The following is a 15,504-nucleotide window of genomic DNA, read 5'->3' on the forward strand; positions in this document are numbered from 1 at the left end:
GCTTATAAGCAGATAATCATCAAAAGGTGATGTACTTTTATGTCCGAGGTGCTCAAGTTTTCGTCGATAACGCTTTAACTGTATCCTACTGTTTCCCACATAATTTCCTCGATATTTAGTTAATATTATTATTATTATTTACCTTTTGAATAGATATTTCATACTTAATATAAATTATTTTAGTGTAACTTAGAGTTGTTCTGGTTCTGTAAAATAACGTTTCTTTAATTATGTTTTATTTTTTATTGTTTAATTCATTTTCAGCAGTTGAAATAATTGGAGGTTCTTTCAGTTGGGAAACTGAACTCGATCCCATTCTTAGAAACATAGATTTAAATTTTCCAAAGGGTGTTTTGGCAGCTGTTATTGGAAGCGTTGGATCAGGAAAATCTTCACTTTTATCAACTATTCTTGGAGATATGGTGAAAGTGTCGGGAGAAGTACATGTTCAGGTAGCTCATTTATCGAGATTTTAAGTAAAAATACACTCCCTTTTCAACGAATGTTGTTAGCTATGTTTCGTAATTAGGAAAACAGAATTCATTCGGCTATAAGATTGGTTACGTTTTTTTTAAAAGTGATGCCCAAATTGCCGAATCTATCAATTAAAAAACGTATTAAAAATAGTTGTTTTTATTTTTAACTTTTTCGAAGTATCGATATATGCTTATTTTTTACAATTAACATATTAGACAAAACACATTCACACATAATCTTAGACCATCAAATAATATGTATCTTAATCTGCTTTATTTTAATAACAGAATTATTAGATATATCCGGAATATTTTTTTTATAAAATTCTAAATCGTCCCATGAAAGCATTTTATATGCAGAATAAGTATTGGCAAAAGGGACATAAGACCCAAAATTCAATTCAATTCAATTCAATTCAATTTAATGATTTCAAAAACAAGTTTTGTACAGGGAAGTGAGGGGCTAAGTCACTTGTGCCACTATTTATATTATTTTAAATTAAATAATTACGAATAGCGAAAATTTGTTTTTTTACGTACTTCATAACACAGTAAAGGTACCTTTAAAAAATGGTTAAAACAACAAATTAGATATGCTCTTTAAGATAAATTATATAAATAGTTTTTAAGTTTAGTTTTAAATTGAACAAGAGTAGAAGAAAGTTGGAGGGATGATTCTAAAGAGTTAAATAATTTAACTCCATAGTAAAAAATTGATGAATTTTTTTTGGATGTTTTACAAAAGGGTATTGTTAAAAAATAGTTATATCTTGTTACCGAAACAATAGGGTTTCTAAAAAAAATTCGTTGTAAACCTAAATTATTCAATTCCTTAAATATTACCATTAGACAGTTAAAATCATATACTTTAAAAATGGGTAGGATTTTAATTTTGAAAAAATACTCTTTAGTATGTGCAAAAAATGGAAGGTAAAAATCGAGCGGATCGCTCTTTTCTGCAATTTATGTATTCACTCTACGTTGTGATTAGAGGTATTACCCCAAATAGTTATACCATAGGAGAGAGATTAGTTAAATAGGGCGTAATAAATCCCTGTTAGCATGTGCCTTGGAATGGAAGACTTATTATAGTATAGGGCACCACAGACTTTAGCCAATGTATTACATACATGATTTACATGTTTATTAAAGGTAAGTTGACCATCGAGGATAACATCCAAATATTTATATGTAAGAGCTCTATTAATTTCTAAATTATTTATAACTATTTTGGGAGAGTCTATCTTCTTACCATGGTTGTGGAAAATTAAGAATTCTGTTTTCTCCACGTTGAGGGAGAGACCATTTAGGGTTATCCAACGATTTAGGTTATCTAACAAGGCATTGGTTTGCGTTGTTAAGAATTTCATACACTTATTACATATAATTAAAATAGCATCGTCGGCGAAGAGGTAAAGGAAATTTCTAGGTACAGAGTAGACAATATCATTCAGGTATACAGGGTCTTTTTTTTTTCTCGGAAAAGTGTTTTTTTTCAAAAACTATTTATAGTACCGATTTCAAATTTGGAAGGTCAATTCTCTATACCGGGGGACATCAGTTTGAGAAATTTGAGCGTTTTCGGTAATGTTTTTCACCAATTTTGAAAAATTATTTTTCGACCACTAGGTGCGAGATAAAAATTTTCTATTATAAAGTTGTAGGCCGTCATCGAAAACCCTTAAAAATTGTTCACTCGACGAAAAACAACTTATTTATCAGTGAAAATTCGAGCTTGAAAAATTTACAAGTTGGTGAAGCCAAATTACGATTGTTTGAAACGATAATTGGAAAGGGAACAAGTCTAATACAAACGTAGTAGAGTTTTCACACTTGAAAAAATGTACACGTTTGGTTTTTAAATGCAGATATTTTATTCACATAAATTTTTACAAAACATTTTCAATAATATCACCATTGGCTGCAACACAGGTTTGTGCGCGGACAATTAAGTTCTCAAACGCTTTCTGGTGTGACGTCTCGGCAAGCACTGATTATTCGTCTAATGAGTTCCTCCCTAGTTTCAATGGGCGTGGCGTATACCTTTGCTTTAACGAATCCCCAGAGAAAATAATCCAGCGGTGTTAGGTCAGGTGACCTTGCTGGCCAATGCACTGGACCATTTCTCCCTATCCACCTTTCAGGAAACTCGTTGTTGAGGTGCTCAGTTACTTGCCGGGAAAAATGCGGAGGGGCGCCATCTTGCTGAAACCACAACTGACGTCTTTCAGCCAATGGAAGGTCGTCGATTGCGTCACTCAGTTCGTTCTGTAGAAAATGTAAATACCTTTGGCCGTTGAGGTTCGTCGGCAGGAAAAAGGGACCAATCAAACGGTTTCCAACAAGTCCAACCCAAACATTGACCCGTTCAAATTGAACCTGGTGATGATATTCAAAACCCCAATGTGGGTTGATGTCAGACCAAAGATGGCTGTTTTGATGATTAAAGGGCCCATCTCTAGAAAATGACGCTTCGTCGGAGAACAAAACATGGCGCAAAAATTGTCTATCTTCTTGGACAGCATTTAGTAACCAGTTGCTAAATTCATAACGTCTTTGATGGTCTCCGTCAATTAGTCCTTGGTGGAGCGTAGCTCTGTATGGGTGATAGCGATTCTTACGAAGAATTTTCCACACACGATTTGCAGAACAACCCAAATCAGCAGCGGCGTTAGCGCAACTGTGACGAGGATATGCCACAAAGTACGCGAGTACATTGTTCTCGAAGTCTAAATCCGGTTGACCCAATCCGCGAAACCTAGGTTGCAAGTTACCAAATTGATTGAAATCGTGAATTGCTCGTCTTACTGTATTTACAGATGGTGCTCCATTTGGATGTCTTTCTGCGAAGATTTCAGTCACTCTTCTAAGGTTTTGCGCTGCTTCTCCATAGTAAATGGCAACTATCTCGGTACGCTCAGCTACTGAATAACGAGGCATTGTTCGAAATATTATCAAACACTGATAATAATCTCCCAAAGTTTTCCTTTAAATACCCAATGCAAGTTTAGGATTGACCTATAGCCTCGTGTTTTTTAAATCCGGTCGTTTTTTTAACCAAAGTTTCAACTGGATTAGGTAATTCGGTTTCAATTATCGTTTCAAACAATCGTAATTTGGCTTCACCAACTTGTAAATTTTTCAAGCTCGAATTTTCACTGATAAATAAATTGTTTTTCGTCGAGTGAACAATTTTTAAGGGTTTTCGATGACGGCCTACAACTTTATAATAGAAATTTTTTATCTCGCACCTAGTGGTCGAAAAATAATTTTTCAAAATTGGTGAAAAACATTACCGAAAACGCTCAAATTTCTCAAACTGATGTCCCCCGGTATAGAGAATTGACCTTCCAAATTTGAAATCGGTACTATAAATAGTTTTTGAAAAAAAAACACTTTTCCGAGCAAAAAAAAAGACCCTGTAGATTAAATAATAGTGGAGATAAAACCGATCCCTGTGGTGTGCCTGCCATTAAGAATTTAGGTGGGGAAATCTTTCCATTTACTTTAGTTCTACAGGGTCGGTTATCAAGGTATGTTTTAATCCAACTGTTTGCTGGTCCTCTATATCCCATACGGCAAAGTTTATTTAAAAGTCTATTGTGAGGAACCTTATCGAAAGCCTTTCGCAAGTCTAAAAACACTGATAGCGCGATTTGGCTTTGGTCCAAGGCCGATAAAATTTTGTTGTACACTGTTGTGAGGGCGTTAATGGTACCTAGGTTTTTTCTAAAACTAAACTGATAATCAGAGATTAGATTATTTTTACTACAGAAGTCTAAAAGTCTTACATGAAATGCTTTGTCGAAGATTTTAGCAATGCACGAAAGAAGGGGTATTGGCCTATAATTCTTGGGGTCAAATTTATTTCCTTTTTTGTATATTGGGATTATAAGAGTTTGTTTTAGCCGTTCTGGGTAAATACCCGAAGTAAAAGATAGGTTTATTAAGAATAAAAGTGGAGCTAATAAAATTTCGGCAGCAAATTTGATCGCTTTAGGACTGATGTCATCAAGACCTGGGCCAGTGAGAGAAAGATTTTTTATTACGCTCCTTAACTCTAACTCATCCATAGCGAAAACAGCCATTGAATTAAGGTTACTAGTTACTGACGAGAGGTCTTCACTGGGTTGAACTAACGACGCGTCATTAGTAAAAATGTTGTTTAGGCATTCTTGGTTCACTGGGATATTTTGTTTACTCTTCGTATTTCTATTTAGCATTTCATTAACAGTGCGCCAGTTGTTTTTAGAATCTTTTGATTGTTGTAATTTATTCATAAAAAATGAGTTTCTAGCATTTTTTATACGCTTGTTACAGAGGTTTCTGGAGGCGTGGTAATTTTCTTTGTTTTCTTGAGATGGAAATTTTTTAAATAATTTTAATTGGCGGTTTTTTTCTTTAACATAATTTTTAAGTTCTGGAGAAAGCCAATTCAATAGAGGTATTTAGGGTACAAAATTTGAACGCTTTATTATATTCTTTAATTGTTATATTTTCAAAGTGATCGTACGCTCTGTTTATATCTTTTAATTTATACAGATCTCTCCATGAAATTAGGGAAAGGCCATTGGTAAATAGATTCAGATTTTTGATACTGAGATTTCTAATTCTGGTTAGAGGAGTATTGGGGAGGTTTATATTCATTTGAAGACAGATAGGGTAATGATCGGAGATATGTATGGTAGAGAGGACACGTATCTGTGCAACAATGTTAGTAAACACGTTATCTATGCCAGATTCAGAGCTGCCCTGCGCTCTAGTAACCTCGAAAACGCACTGTTTTAAGTTATAACTTGCAAAGATATCAAATAGTTAGTCTACTTTTGGGTTTTTTATTAAAAAATTAATGTTAAAATCGCCCATAATTATTTTAGATGATTTCGAAGGACGTAGTTTATTGGCAATATTTTCGCGGTGGCTAAAAAACAGTTTTATATCTGCCCTATGGGGGCGATATACAATAGCAATAGAGGTGTTTAGTTCCTGAATTTTAATTGCGTACGCTGCAATATTAGTATTAAAGAGGGCTAGGTTATCAATCGGAAAAACACTAAGTGATTTCTTACAGTAGAAACCAACTCCCCCTCCCTTTCTATCACCAATACCATAGAAATTGTAATTAGGAACGTGTAAGACCTGGTCATTTCTGAACCAAATTTCGGTAACCACGATAATATCAGGTTCAATATTTAAGAAATTTAGTTCGTACAGTAGATTGTCTAAATTACAATATGCACTCGCGACATTGGCGTAAATTAGTGACATAATAAGAAATAAGAGACGGGGAAAGTAATCTAATTAATTTAATCTTTGGTTTCTACTTTATTTGTAGATTCGTTATATTTGTACTACACTCCTTCAATTTCTATTACAAAATTTGATATGAATTTGCCCTTTCCGTTTTCTCTCAAAAACTGCCTAAGATGGTAACGGGTTTTATCGTGGGTCGGAGTAAAATCCGGAGAGATATAGATTTTAGATCCAGCGAGTTTAAAACCTAGTTTCAGGAAATCAAATTTTTGTTCGTGGTCGGCAAGTTTGACAACTACTTTTCTGGGATGATTATCTTTCTTTGGTCCCCTTCTAAATACTTGATAAGGCTTAAGTACGATTTTACTCCCAGTAAATCGATCAAAATATTGTTAATTAAGTTGGCTAGAGCTGAACGGCTCTCATCTGGAATTTCGTTGATCCCGGAAAAGACAATGTTTGATTTCCTGTTATCAGCTTCAATAAATTCAACTTTGTTTTTTAATTCTAAAGTTATGTTATCGGCGCAAGAAGAGTTATTAGTCTGGGATTCTTTGAATTTTTCTAAGTATAATTTTATGATGTCAATTTCGTCTACTTTTTTTTCTAGGCTTGAAATTCTTTTCGCATGATCATTGACAAGCTGGATTACGATTGTCATTTTTTGATTAGTAGCAGCTACAGATTTGTTTAGGTCTCCTACTTTCGAAATTAGAGTTTTGGTATTGACATTAACATGGTCTTGTAGGTCTGATTTAGTTTTACGTAGCTCATTAAGGTTCAGCTGTATATCGGCGTTGTTCGCCATATGATAAAATATACTTGTATGTTCAGAGCACCAGTAATTAATAAAACTTAAGGTTGTAAAATATAGCAAAATAGATTACCTGTAAATACACAATACGTTAATGACAGTCAATTGGATTCTGGTGCTCTGAAGTCTTTAGTCTTGCGAGCGGCCTTTATATTAACGCTGGTCGTAAAAAATATCGCAAAAGTGTGTCAACTCTACCTTTGCGCCCGTTAAAATATTTACTGAGAGCTAGTCTCACAATAGACTTCAGAACCAACTAGTTGGAATAGCAACATTATATTTAGTCTATGGTCTGGTGCGATTTTCTCTCTTCGATTTACTCGCCGGTAGACATACGCTCTAAAACGCCTCACTCGGCGGCGCTGGAGTGGAGAAAATTTCAAATTTTGATGACGTATTTTCAACCCCCTCTCCTACTCCCTCTTTTTACTTCAAGACAAGCTCCGATTAAACATTTTTACCGTAGTGACACACTTTTGGGTCTTATGTCGCTTATGGTATTGGTTTATTAGTTCTTGGATGAGGGGAAAAACAAGACATTGTTTAGGGAAGCTAGCACGAAGATACAATTCAAAGTATTAGATTAAAATTTAATTTATACAAGATTTCACACTTTCTTATTGCCACACTTTTTTATTTAGTAAAATGTTTCGTGTAAGATTTCGTTAATAGCGATTCTCCTCTTCAGGGCACCGTAGCGTATGTTCCCCAACAAGCGTGGATCCAAAATCAAACATTAAAAAGAAACATTATTTTTCATAACCGCTTTGAACCTCAAAAATACGAACGAGTCATCGAAGCTTGCGCGTTGAAGGATGATATCGACACATTGCCAGCTTTCGACGAAACCGAAATTGGGGAGAAGGTAAATAATTAAAATTTTAAAATATCAGGTTTTTTTATGGGTTTATCCAGGTTAATACAATGGAGCTAATATTATGTTATTTGATTCGAGGATAAATTCAATCTTCTGGAAATAACACCTTTTCTATTAACTGATTGTTTACCCTTCTGAAGGGCATCAATTTAAGTGGTGGTCAGAAGCAGAGAGTAAGCTTAGCCAGGGCGCTCTACATGGACAGAGACATTTACTTGTTGGACGACCCTCTCGGCGCTGTGGACTCCCACACGGCAAAGCACATCTTCGCGAATGTGATCGGACCAAACGGATTACTTAGAGATAAGGTAAATTTTCATTATCAAAGAGTTCTTAAATGTGGGTGGACATAAAACATTTTTTTCTCAACATAAGTTACATCCAGTAGAATACGAGTCATACCCAGAAAAGATATTTCTGATTAAATAATAAAAATTAAGATCAAATCATACTCGGAAGGAAAACCAATATTTTGAATCCAAATATCTTGTTCGGGATAACAAAAAACGTTTTATATCATTTGATGTGCCCAAATATAAATAAATAAAAATAAATAAGATTTGATTTGTTTTTTTATTAAAAATTTCATATTGTAAATTAGATTTAATAAGTTTTTTATCGCTTCACTTAAATGAGCTAGGTCTAATAATTGTTTTGAATCAAATTAAAAGTTGTTCATTAATGAATATTTGTATAAAAAATATAGCATTTTTAAATTTTAATCCTCAATTTACAACCTAAACCTATTAAAAAAGTATAAATCTATAGAATCAAGAGAAAATTAGAATTTGTAAAAAAAAACATTTTTCTCTCTGATTCGTTTTTATTTTATCCAAAATAAATAATAAAATTATATAATTAATAAAATGTCAGTCGCCAAATATAGCCACTAAACCTTTTCATTTTAAAATCTATGTAAATTATTTGCAATTAATTTTATTATTCATTTTAATTTTTAAATATATTCAAAGGAATATCATTTTATTGCAAATTATAATTGTTTATTTGAGCATATTTCATAAACTTAAAAAATTAATATAAAATAAATCAGTGCTGATCAATTAAAGAATGTCAATAACTAAAAATATATAACACAAATTAATCGTATAACCTTTTTGATGAACCATTTTACTTAATATCTTAGCTTTACAGTCGTAGCTACGTTACATTTTTCTAGCAATGTGGATAGGTCGATCCATAATTAATTTTAATTAATCATAAAATTGGTATTGTTCTGGTCAGATTTTGACACTTTACCAAGCAGATAACGGATCTAAATATTTCCATGGTCTAGCTAGTATTGTAATACTTAACTTTAAATCACAGGAATTCAGTCAGAACTGAATACTAACAACATCCCTGAATGGTTGTCCTCCCTCAAAGGCCCTGCTTGAATGAAAATTTTTGCAACCTCAAAAAAAACCTGCCCTTGTTGGTGGAAATTGAAAGCGGATCAAAACACGCGTGAGATTTAAAATGACAATTTTTAAAGGAATTTCTTGTATAAAACTTTAAATGATTAGATTTATTCGAAAAAATTAAATAAAGAATAATTATCATTCACAGAGAAAAAGGAAAATACATTTTAAAAACTGAAATGTTATAATGATAAACAACTCATTGTTTATATTATAATAATAAAAGTTAAATAATTAAAACTGACTCGTCGGAAATTAAACAAACCAGTTGGTAGTACTTTCAGCCTTCACGCGTAATGCTAAGTTTACAGCAACACGTTTAATTCGAATATTATTTACGCGAATATTTTCTACTTACGTGATTCAAAACTTTAATTGGCTTCAAAGCTAAAACCTTCAGTACATTTGGAGCTTAACGACAAGCTGATAAGATATTTGGCACGTTTGACTTAAAAGTTTACAGGCACTTTTTCTATTCATGTTTTATAAATAAAACATTTCCTATTTATTTCACAGACGAGGGTGTTAGTCACTCACAGCTTGGCCATTTTACCTTATGTCGATGTAGTTTACGTCATAGAGAATGGAACTGTAATTGGAAATACCCCTTTGGAAGTTATATCAAGAAACGAACAGACGAAATATTGTTCACAATCATCACATGAACATATAATAACACCGAATAGTGGAAGATTGGTCAGCAATATTACTAAAGGGTAACCATGATTTTTACCGAATATAAATAGAATCTTGTCGTAGTTTTTGTTATATTTACTCCAGATTATCAAAACATTATATTAATTATTTTTAATCAATAATCGGCTTATTTCTACCGTATATTATTTTAATATAAGTTAAAACAAAAATGTAAAAATACGTCCTTTTATTTTTGGTTAAACTAAAGGAAACCAAACCATGTCTTTTGATTAACGTTCATTACAGAACAACTTTAGGAATTTAAGATTGAATCACTACTTTATTCTAGGAAGGTTCGCGAGTGTTATATTCGAAACACACTTCTATGAACAAAAGCACGGTTTTTATTCAGAAGTTATTATCAACATTAATAATGATAATAATAGTAACAAACATCCCCTTTCATGTACGGTGAAACAAGAGCCTTTAACCTAGTATAAGTCGGTTTGAATACAATTTTTGACGCATGAAATTGAAATAATCCGGCCATGAAAACAGGTTCCAAGCGATAGTGTGAACGCGGCCTTATTGACATGGTAATTCGAGCCTGTAGGAAGAAAAATCTGACCTGATCTACCTTATTTCAACTAACGTACCCGATAAAATTATTTTTTAAATACATGCCTGTAAAAAGTTTCCCATCTAAGAGAAGGGATGAGAGTAGGAAATGACTTGCGCCTGCGCCGTTCACAGAAATGGTTCAAACGGTCGCCACGATGGGTTACGTTGAAGTTTTACACGTCAAAACAGCAAAGCACTTCGTCGAACGAAAGTTAACTTTTAAGATAAATGTATTTTAATTTAGGAAAAATTTCAAAGAGTTTTAACAGTGCTTAATGAGAAGAACTGCATACTGAACCAATGTTATATTTCGGATAAACCGTTTTTATACACAAAAATTGTAATATAAAAACATGCATTTCAAAAATATTACACGATAAAAACATTTTAAACTATACATAACAAACCTTTAAGGCATTTTTTCTCCTCCAACATTCACCGTTTGCCCTTCTGCCTACAAAACTTTCTTGGTCTGTGATGCTTTACCGCGAACAGCAGAAGACGCTCGAACGAGTATCTACGTCATCAAGTGGCCGAAGGCGATGAAAGATGAGTTATCGTTTATGAACAAGCACGGCGTGTATGAACTGTTAAAACCGGCAAAAAGACAAAAAATCATTGAAAACATTAGGGTCTGTCCCAACAAGTCGAATAAGGAAGGGGCAATTGCCAAACATTAAGCAAGACTCGTAGTCAAGGGCTAGGTTTAAAGAGAAGTAGTCGAAACTTTTGCTCCGGTTGCACGCTTCGAGATACTCCGTATTTTTCTCAGCATCGACGCTCAGAAACGACTTTGCCTAAAGCAATTTGACGACAAGACAACATTTTTGTATGGGAAATTGTCCGAAGAAATAAAAAGGTTTTGAAAATGACAGAGGAAGAGTCAGGAGACCCCAGAAAAGTTTGTACGAATTGACAAATTCCTCAAAAGTATGATTTCAAACGAGCCGGTGGAGATCACTGGCCATATGCGAGTGTGCTGGCCACTTGGCAACCCTATGTTAGAAGCGTTGCTTACTCAGGATATCACCATCAACATTTTCATAAATGTATTAGACATGGATGAAATAAATGAATTTGCATTTGATTGAAATGTTTCCGTTTCAGTAATTTGGCGTAATCCCCAGCCACAGGTAAAATCCAATGCAACATTAGGGGTGAATACAAGAAAGATTATAATTAAACCTAAATTATAGCAATTGGCGAGGCCTTTTCTTTTTCAAAAATACTATATAAAATTTATTTAAATCAATGATTTTTTTGAAAAAATCATTGATTAAAATCGTGATTTAAATCGTGATTAAGATGAAGTTGATTTAAATCAGCCAACCCTGAGTATAATATTTTGTTTTTGGAAGAGTGTCTGATAAAGCCATATTAGATCCGCCAAATTAAATTTTGCTATAAGATGAGTTTGATGATATGATTTCCATTAAATGATTTTTGATCGATGACATACTGAAAATAAATATTGTTCAATAAATGTGCCACCTAGTTTTCAGAAAAGAAATTCTTAAAACCCGAAGAATATTCGAGTTACGAAACCTTTTGCAAACCACTATTCAGTTATAGCTGCCCCTTTCAGAAACTATGTTTAAGAACTCGGCTGTCCCAAGGTAAAACGGACTATAGGCATTTCCCCTTTTTGAGAAATGAAGCTATACAGATTTCCAGTTACTGTAGTTGATGTACAAAATTGCTCATTTTTTACACTACACCAAAATGTTTTATATCTATTCAATGCTTTAACAATTACTTTAGGATTTAAATCTTCATTAAGGCTTAAAGCGTTTTAATCCTCTATGTGCCAATTAAAACTTTTCTCACCAATTGCTTTTCGATATCTACGATATAATATTTTTAACGCCATTTATCATAAGAGTTTATATAAAGTTTAACTAAAGTATTTTTAACATTTAGCTTCACTAAATTATCTTTATTAATTTCTTAGTTTCTTTTGAAATCAAAAAACCTTCAATGAATCTGCTCTGTATCTGCGCATGCTCCAAAGTTATATTGATTAGGCTTACTGATCGGTGTCACTGCTGTGAAACCTAGAACTAAATGTTTAAGAATATTTTCAGAAAAGTAAAATTTCAACAGTTGTCTTATGTAATTTTTGTTTGTATGGAATTGACTAAAATTGTTATCACTCGCGAATTCTTTTAAACACTCCTTAAACTCCTCTTATTATTTTAAAATGATGCAAAATAATTAATAGAAAATAGGAAAATAGGAGAGATAAACTAAACTTAATTTGTTTATGACTTCTTTAGGAAAAGCGACGTAAAAACCTTTGAAAGAATATTTTGGAATGGCAATACATCTAGTAGAAATATTTTGGTTGGCAGAAGTCTAATTGAAAGTGAAAAAACAAGTCAACGCATTGTAAGTACTTAGTTACCCCATTTGTGACTTTTTGAAAATGCAAAAGATAAATTGAAAGCTTCTTAAGATCAAGACTTTTATTATCACATGAATAAAAATTTATTTCAAACAGCTTAATTTTCTTTTGAGTTACAAAATGAATGACACTTTCCATAAAAACTAGAGTGATACTTGAAATTTCAGATATATCCTTATTAAATATTGTTAATAATAAGTGTAACATTCATTCTCCAAATTTTTCAAGCGTTTGTTAGAATCATAAATACATTTTTTAATAATATTTTACAAGATACGGTTCATTGAATTTAATTTATAGGGCATTTATTCCATATAAATACCTATAAAAAAGAGCAAAGGATACAAGCAATACGTGTCTAAATGTCAATATTTAAAGGACTCTTAATAAACAATTAACACTTTAAGCTTGAAAAAATTAGCTAATGAGATAATCGTTTAACCGCCGAGCCACTTCAATATTGTGTTTTGCAGTATTCAAAATTTCAAAGTATTTTATACTAACATAAAAAAGGCTTAAGTTGAGTAATATTTCTTGTTTGAATAAAAAGATGGGACAATGGACGCGTATATAATTATCTGAGTGGTTCTAAAAAGAATAACTTAAAATAAAGATGTAAAATAAGCAAATCTAAAGAAGTGGAACTGAAAAAAGCTTCAAATTCAAATCTTATCGTTTTAATGTTACTAACAGGGAGCCGACTTGAGGTGATTCCCACCGATTTTGTTGAAATTCGGGTTTCTAGTACACCATTATGTAATTTTAAAAAATTGCCATAAATTTACCCATTTTATAAGCATGTATCACCTTAAACGAAAGTTTCCTTAATATATTCGTTTTTACCCAAAATAACTTGCAATTAATAATTCATAATTTTGTTCATTTGAGTTTTTTTGTAAAAACCAAGTTTGGAAATTTTTTAAATAATTTACAATGATTTCTCCCTGTTAATTACCGTAAAGAAATTTTTAAACTGATTTGCCAAAAGCAGTTTCGGTTGCCATGGCTAAACGAAAACCCATTTAAATTTTACATTTGGTAAATTTTCAAATTACATGAAGGTCAACTTGATCCTCGAGTTTTCCCAAAATCGGTGAGAATCCACCCGGCTCGTGTTGTTTTAAAATCCTTTTTTGAATAACTTGATATTTATAATAATAATACTAGTAATAATAATCAGCTAGGCTAAAACCTAAGGCACGCCCTTAGGCTCAAGTCATCAAGCGACTTTTAAAGCCATTAATTTAGGTGGCCGGGTTACAATGCCTAGGAGGGTGGTGGCAAGCCCTTCATGCCACGCGAGCCAACAGCTGCCTTCACTAACTATTACCGTTGACCTAAACAAGTTTTTATGTAAGGGGAAACCGAAAACCTCGCGGTTAACCCCTTAAATAGTTAATTAACTATTTGATTTAAATTATTGATATTAAAAATACAAAATTATATAAACATGTTTTACTCAGTTTACCCATTTTGCTCGTTCATATTTGATCATACACTTTAAATATACCAACACAAGCAATAATCTTAATTATACCTTTTTTACAGTCTACACTTTCAGTTTTAAAACAATTTCTCAAACTGATTGGAATCAAATGGTGCTTTGTCATAATAACTGGTGTCGCAATTGCGCAGTATTTATCAGTCGCTTCGAAGTATTGGTTGGCAGGCTGGAGTGATACCTTAAAATCAGTTGCTGTTGAAGCTGGAAATATCACAAAAAAGGAGCTGACATCTAGTCAACCAGAATATTTAATTTTTGGAATTTTTACACTTGGCCAGTGCTTGTTAATACCCGCAATGACATTTGTTTCGCTGTTTTCTTACCTAAGAGGCTCGTTTAAAATGCACCGCAAATTGCTCAAATCTGTTTTAAGATCGCCCCTAGTCTTCTTCGATACCACACCAGTTGGACGAATTCTAAATAGGTTTTCAAGCGACATTCAAGAAGCTGATCAGACCATTCCTCCGGATGCCAATTTCGTTTGCTTCGCTGCGTTTCTTTTGCTGGGATATGTTATAGCAATCGTGTGTGAAGTTCCAATCTTCATTTTGGGATTTTTCCTCTGTTTTATACCGTTTCTATTTGTGCAGGTAAATATTGTGATCAAAACGATATTTTTGCAAAACCTTTTTATTTTCCACACTCTAAAGTGGTTGGGTTCAAAACTACCCTAATTGGGTCAATTTTTAACCAAAATCTCTGAGAATTGCACCTATCCAGGAACTTGGGTCAACTGGAAACAATCCAAAATGGATTATAATATTAGAAATGCTAGGTTGGTTGAATTTGAATTTGTGACGTATTTAATGACACAAAATTAAGAGTTAATGTTTTTTATTTAACCAAAATGTAAGGTTTAGTTTATTTACCCATAAATAGAGTCAAATGTGACTTTAACCTAATTTTATGGTTAATAATTTCATTTAACCCTAAGATTTGGGTAGTTTTTAACTACCCAATTATATGGTTAAAATTTAACATTTTTCAAATCTACAATTAATTCTTACTATCTGGGTATTTGTATTTTTTTTAAATAACGTTTTTTAAATAAAAATTGCATCGTGCACTAAAAAGTAGCCATTAAAGGGGAATTTTCGCCACCCTTAAATTGATAAAAAAACATTTAAATTGATAGAAGACGTCCGATAATGGTTATACCAAAAATTTCATGTAAATATTTCCAGTATTTGATTTATTATTAGCAACCAAATTTCGTGTCCCCCCCCCCTCGAGAATCTCAGAACTGCTTGGTTGTACCTACCTGCAGCGTCATCTCGTGAGCAAAATATTATTTTCCCGGTTTTATAATTTTTTGGTCGGAACTTTCGTCTGCTACTGCATTCTCCTTGGCTTTTTAACCGAGTTATATTCGTAGTTTTTTTTTATTCAAGGAAAAAAGGGCTGAATTGAGTCTGAGAAGACCGCGAGCCCGGCGAAACACCATCTGATTAATCAGGGCGAGATATGTGTAACGGCCACGCCAACGGGGGGATACGTGGGG

At 32.9% G+C, this 15,504-nt stretch overlaps 1 protein-coding gene across 1 annotated transcript in view; it reads left to right on the forward strand.

The window, feature by feature from the left end:
* Positions 1 to 15,504, forward strand: part of LOC149937654 (multidrug resistance-associated protein 1-like) — a 53,460-nt gene that overhangs the window by 13,692 nt on the left and 24,264 nt on the right. The window contains exons 8-12 of the mRNA XM_090177794.1: positions 265 to 452; positions 7,232 to 7,408; positions 7,561 to 7,728; positions 9,355 to 9,534; positions 14,135 to 14,593. Coding sequence (XP_090033920.1) covers positions 265 to 452; positions 7,232 to 7,408; positions 7,561 to 7,728; positions 9,355 to 9,534; positions 14,135 to 14,593 — 1,172 coding nt within the window. The remainder of the gene's footprint in view (positions 1 to 264; positions 453 to 7,231; positions 7,409 to 7,560; positions 7,729 to 9,354; positions 9,535 to 14,134; positions 14,594 to 15,504) is intronic.

This window comes from Leiobunum rupestre, chromosome 6, assembly GCF_980474605.1.
Source record: "Leiobunum rupestre chromosome 6, qqLeiRupe1.1.hap1, whole genome shotgun sequence".
Lineage (NCBI taxonomy): Eukaryota > Metazoa > Arthropoda > Arachnida > Opiliones > Sclerosomatidae > Leiobunum > Leiobunum rupestre.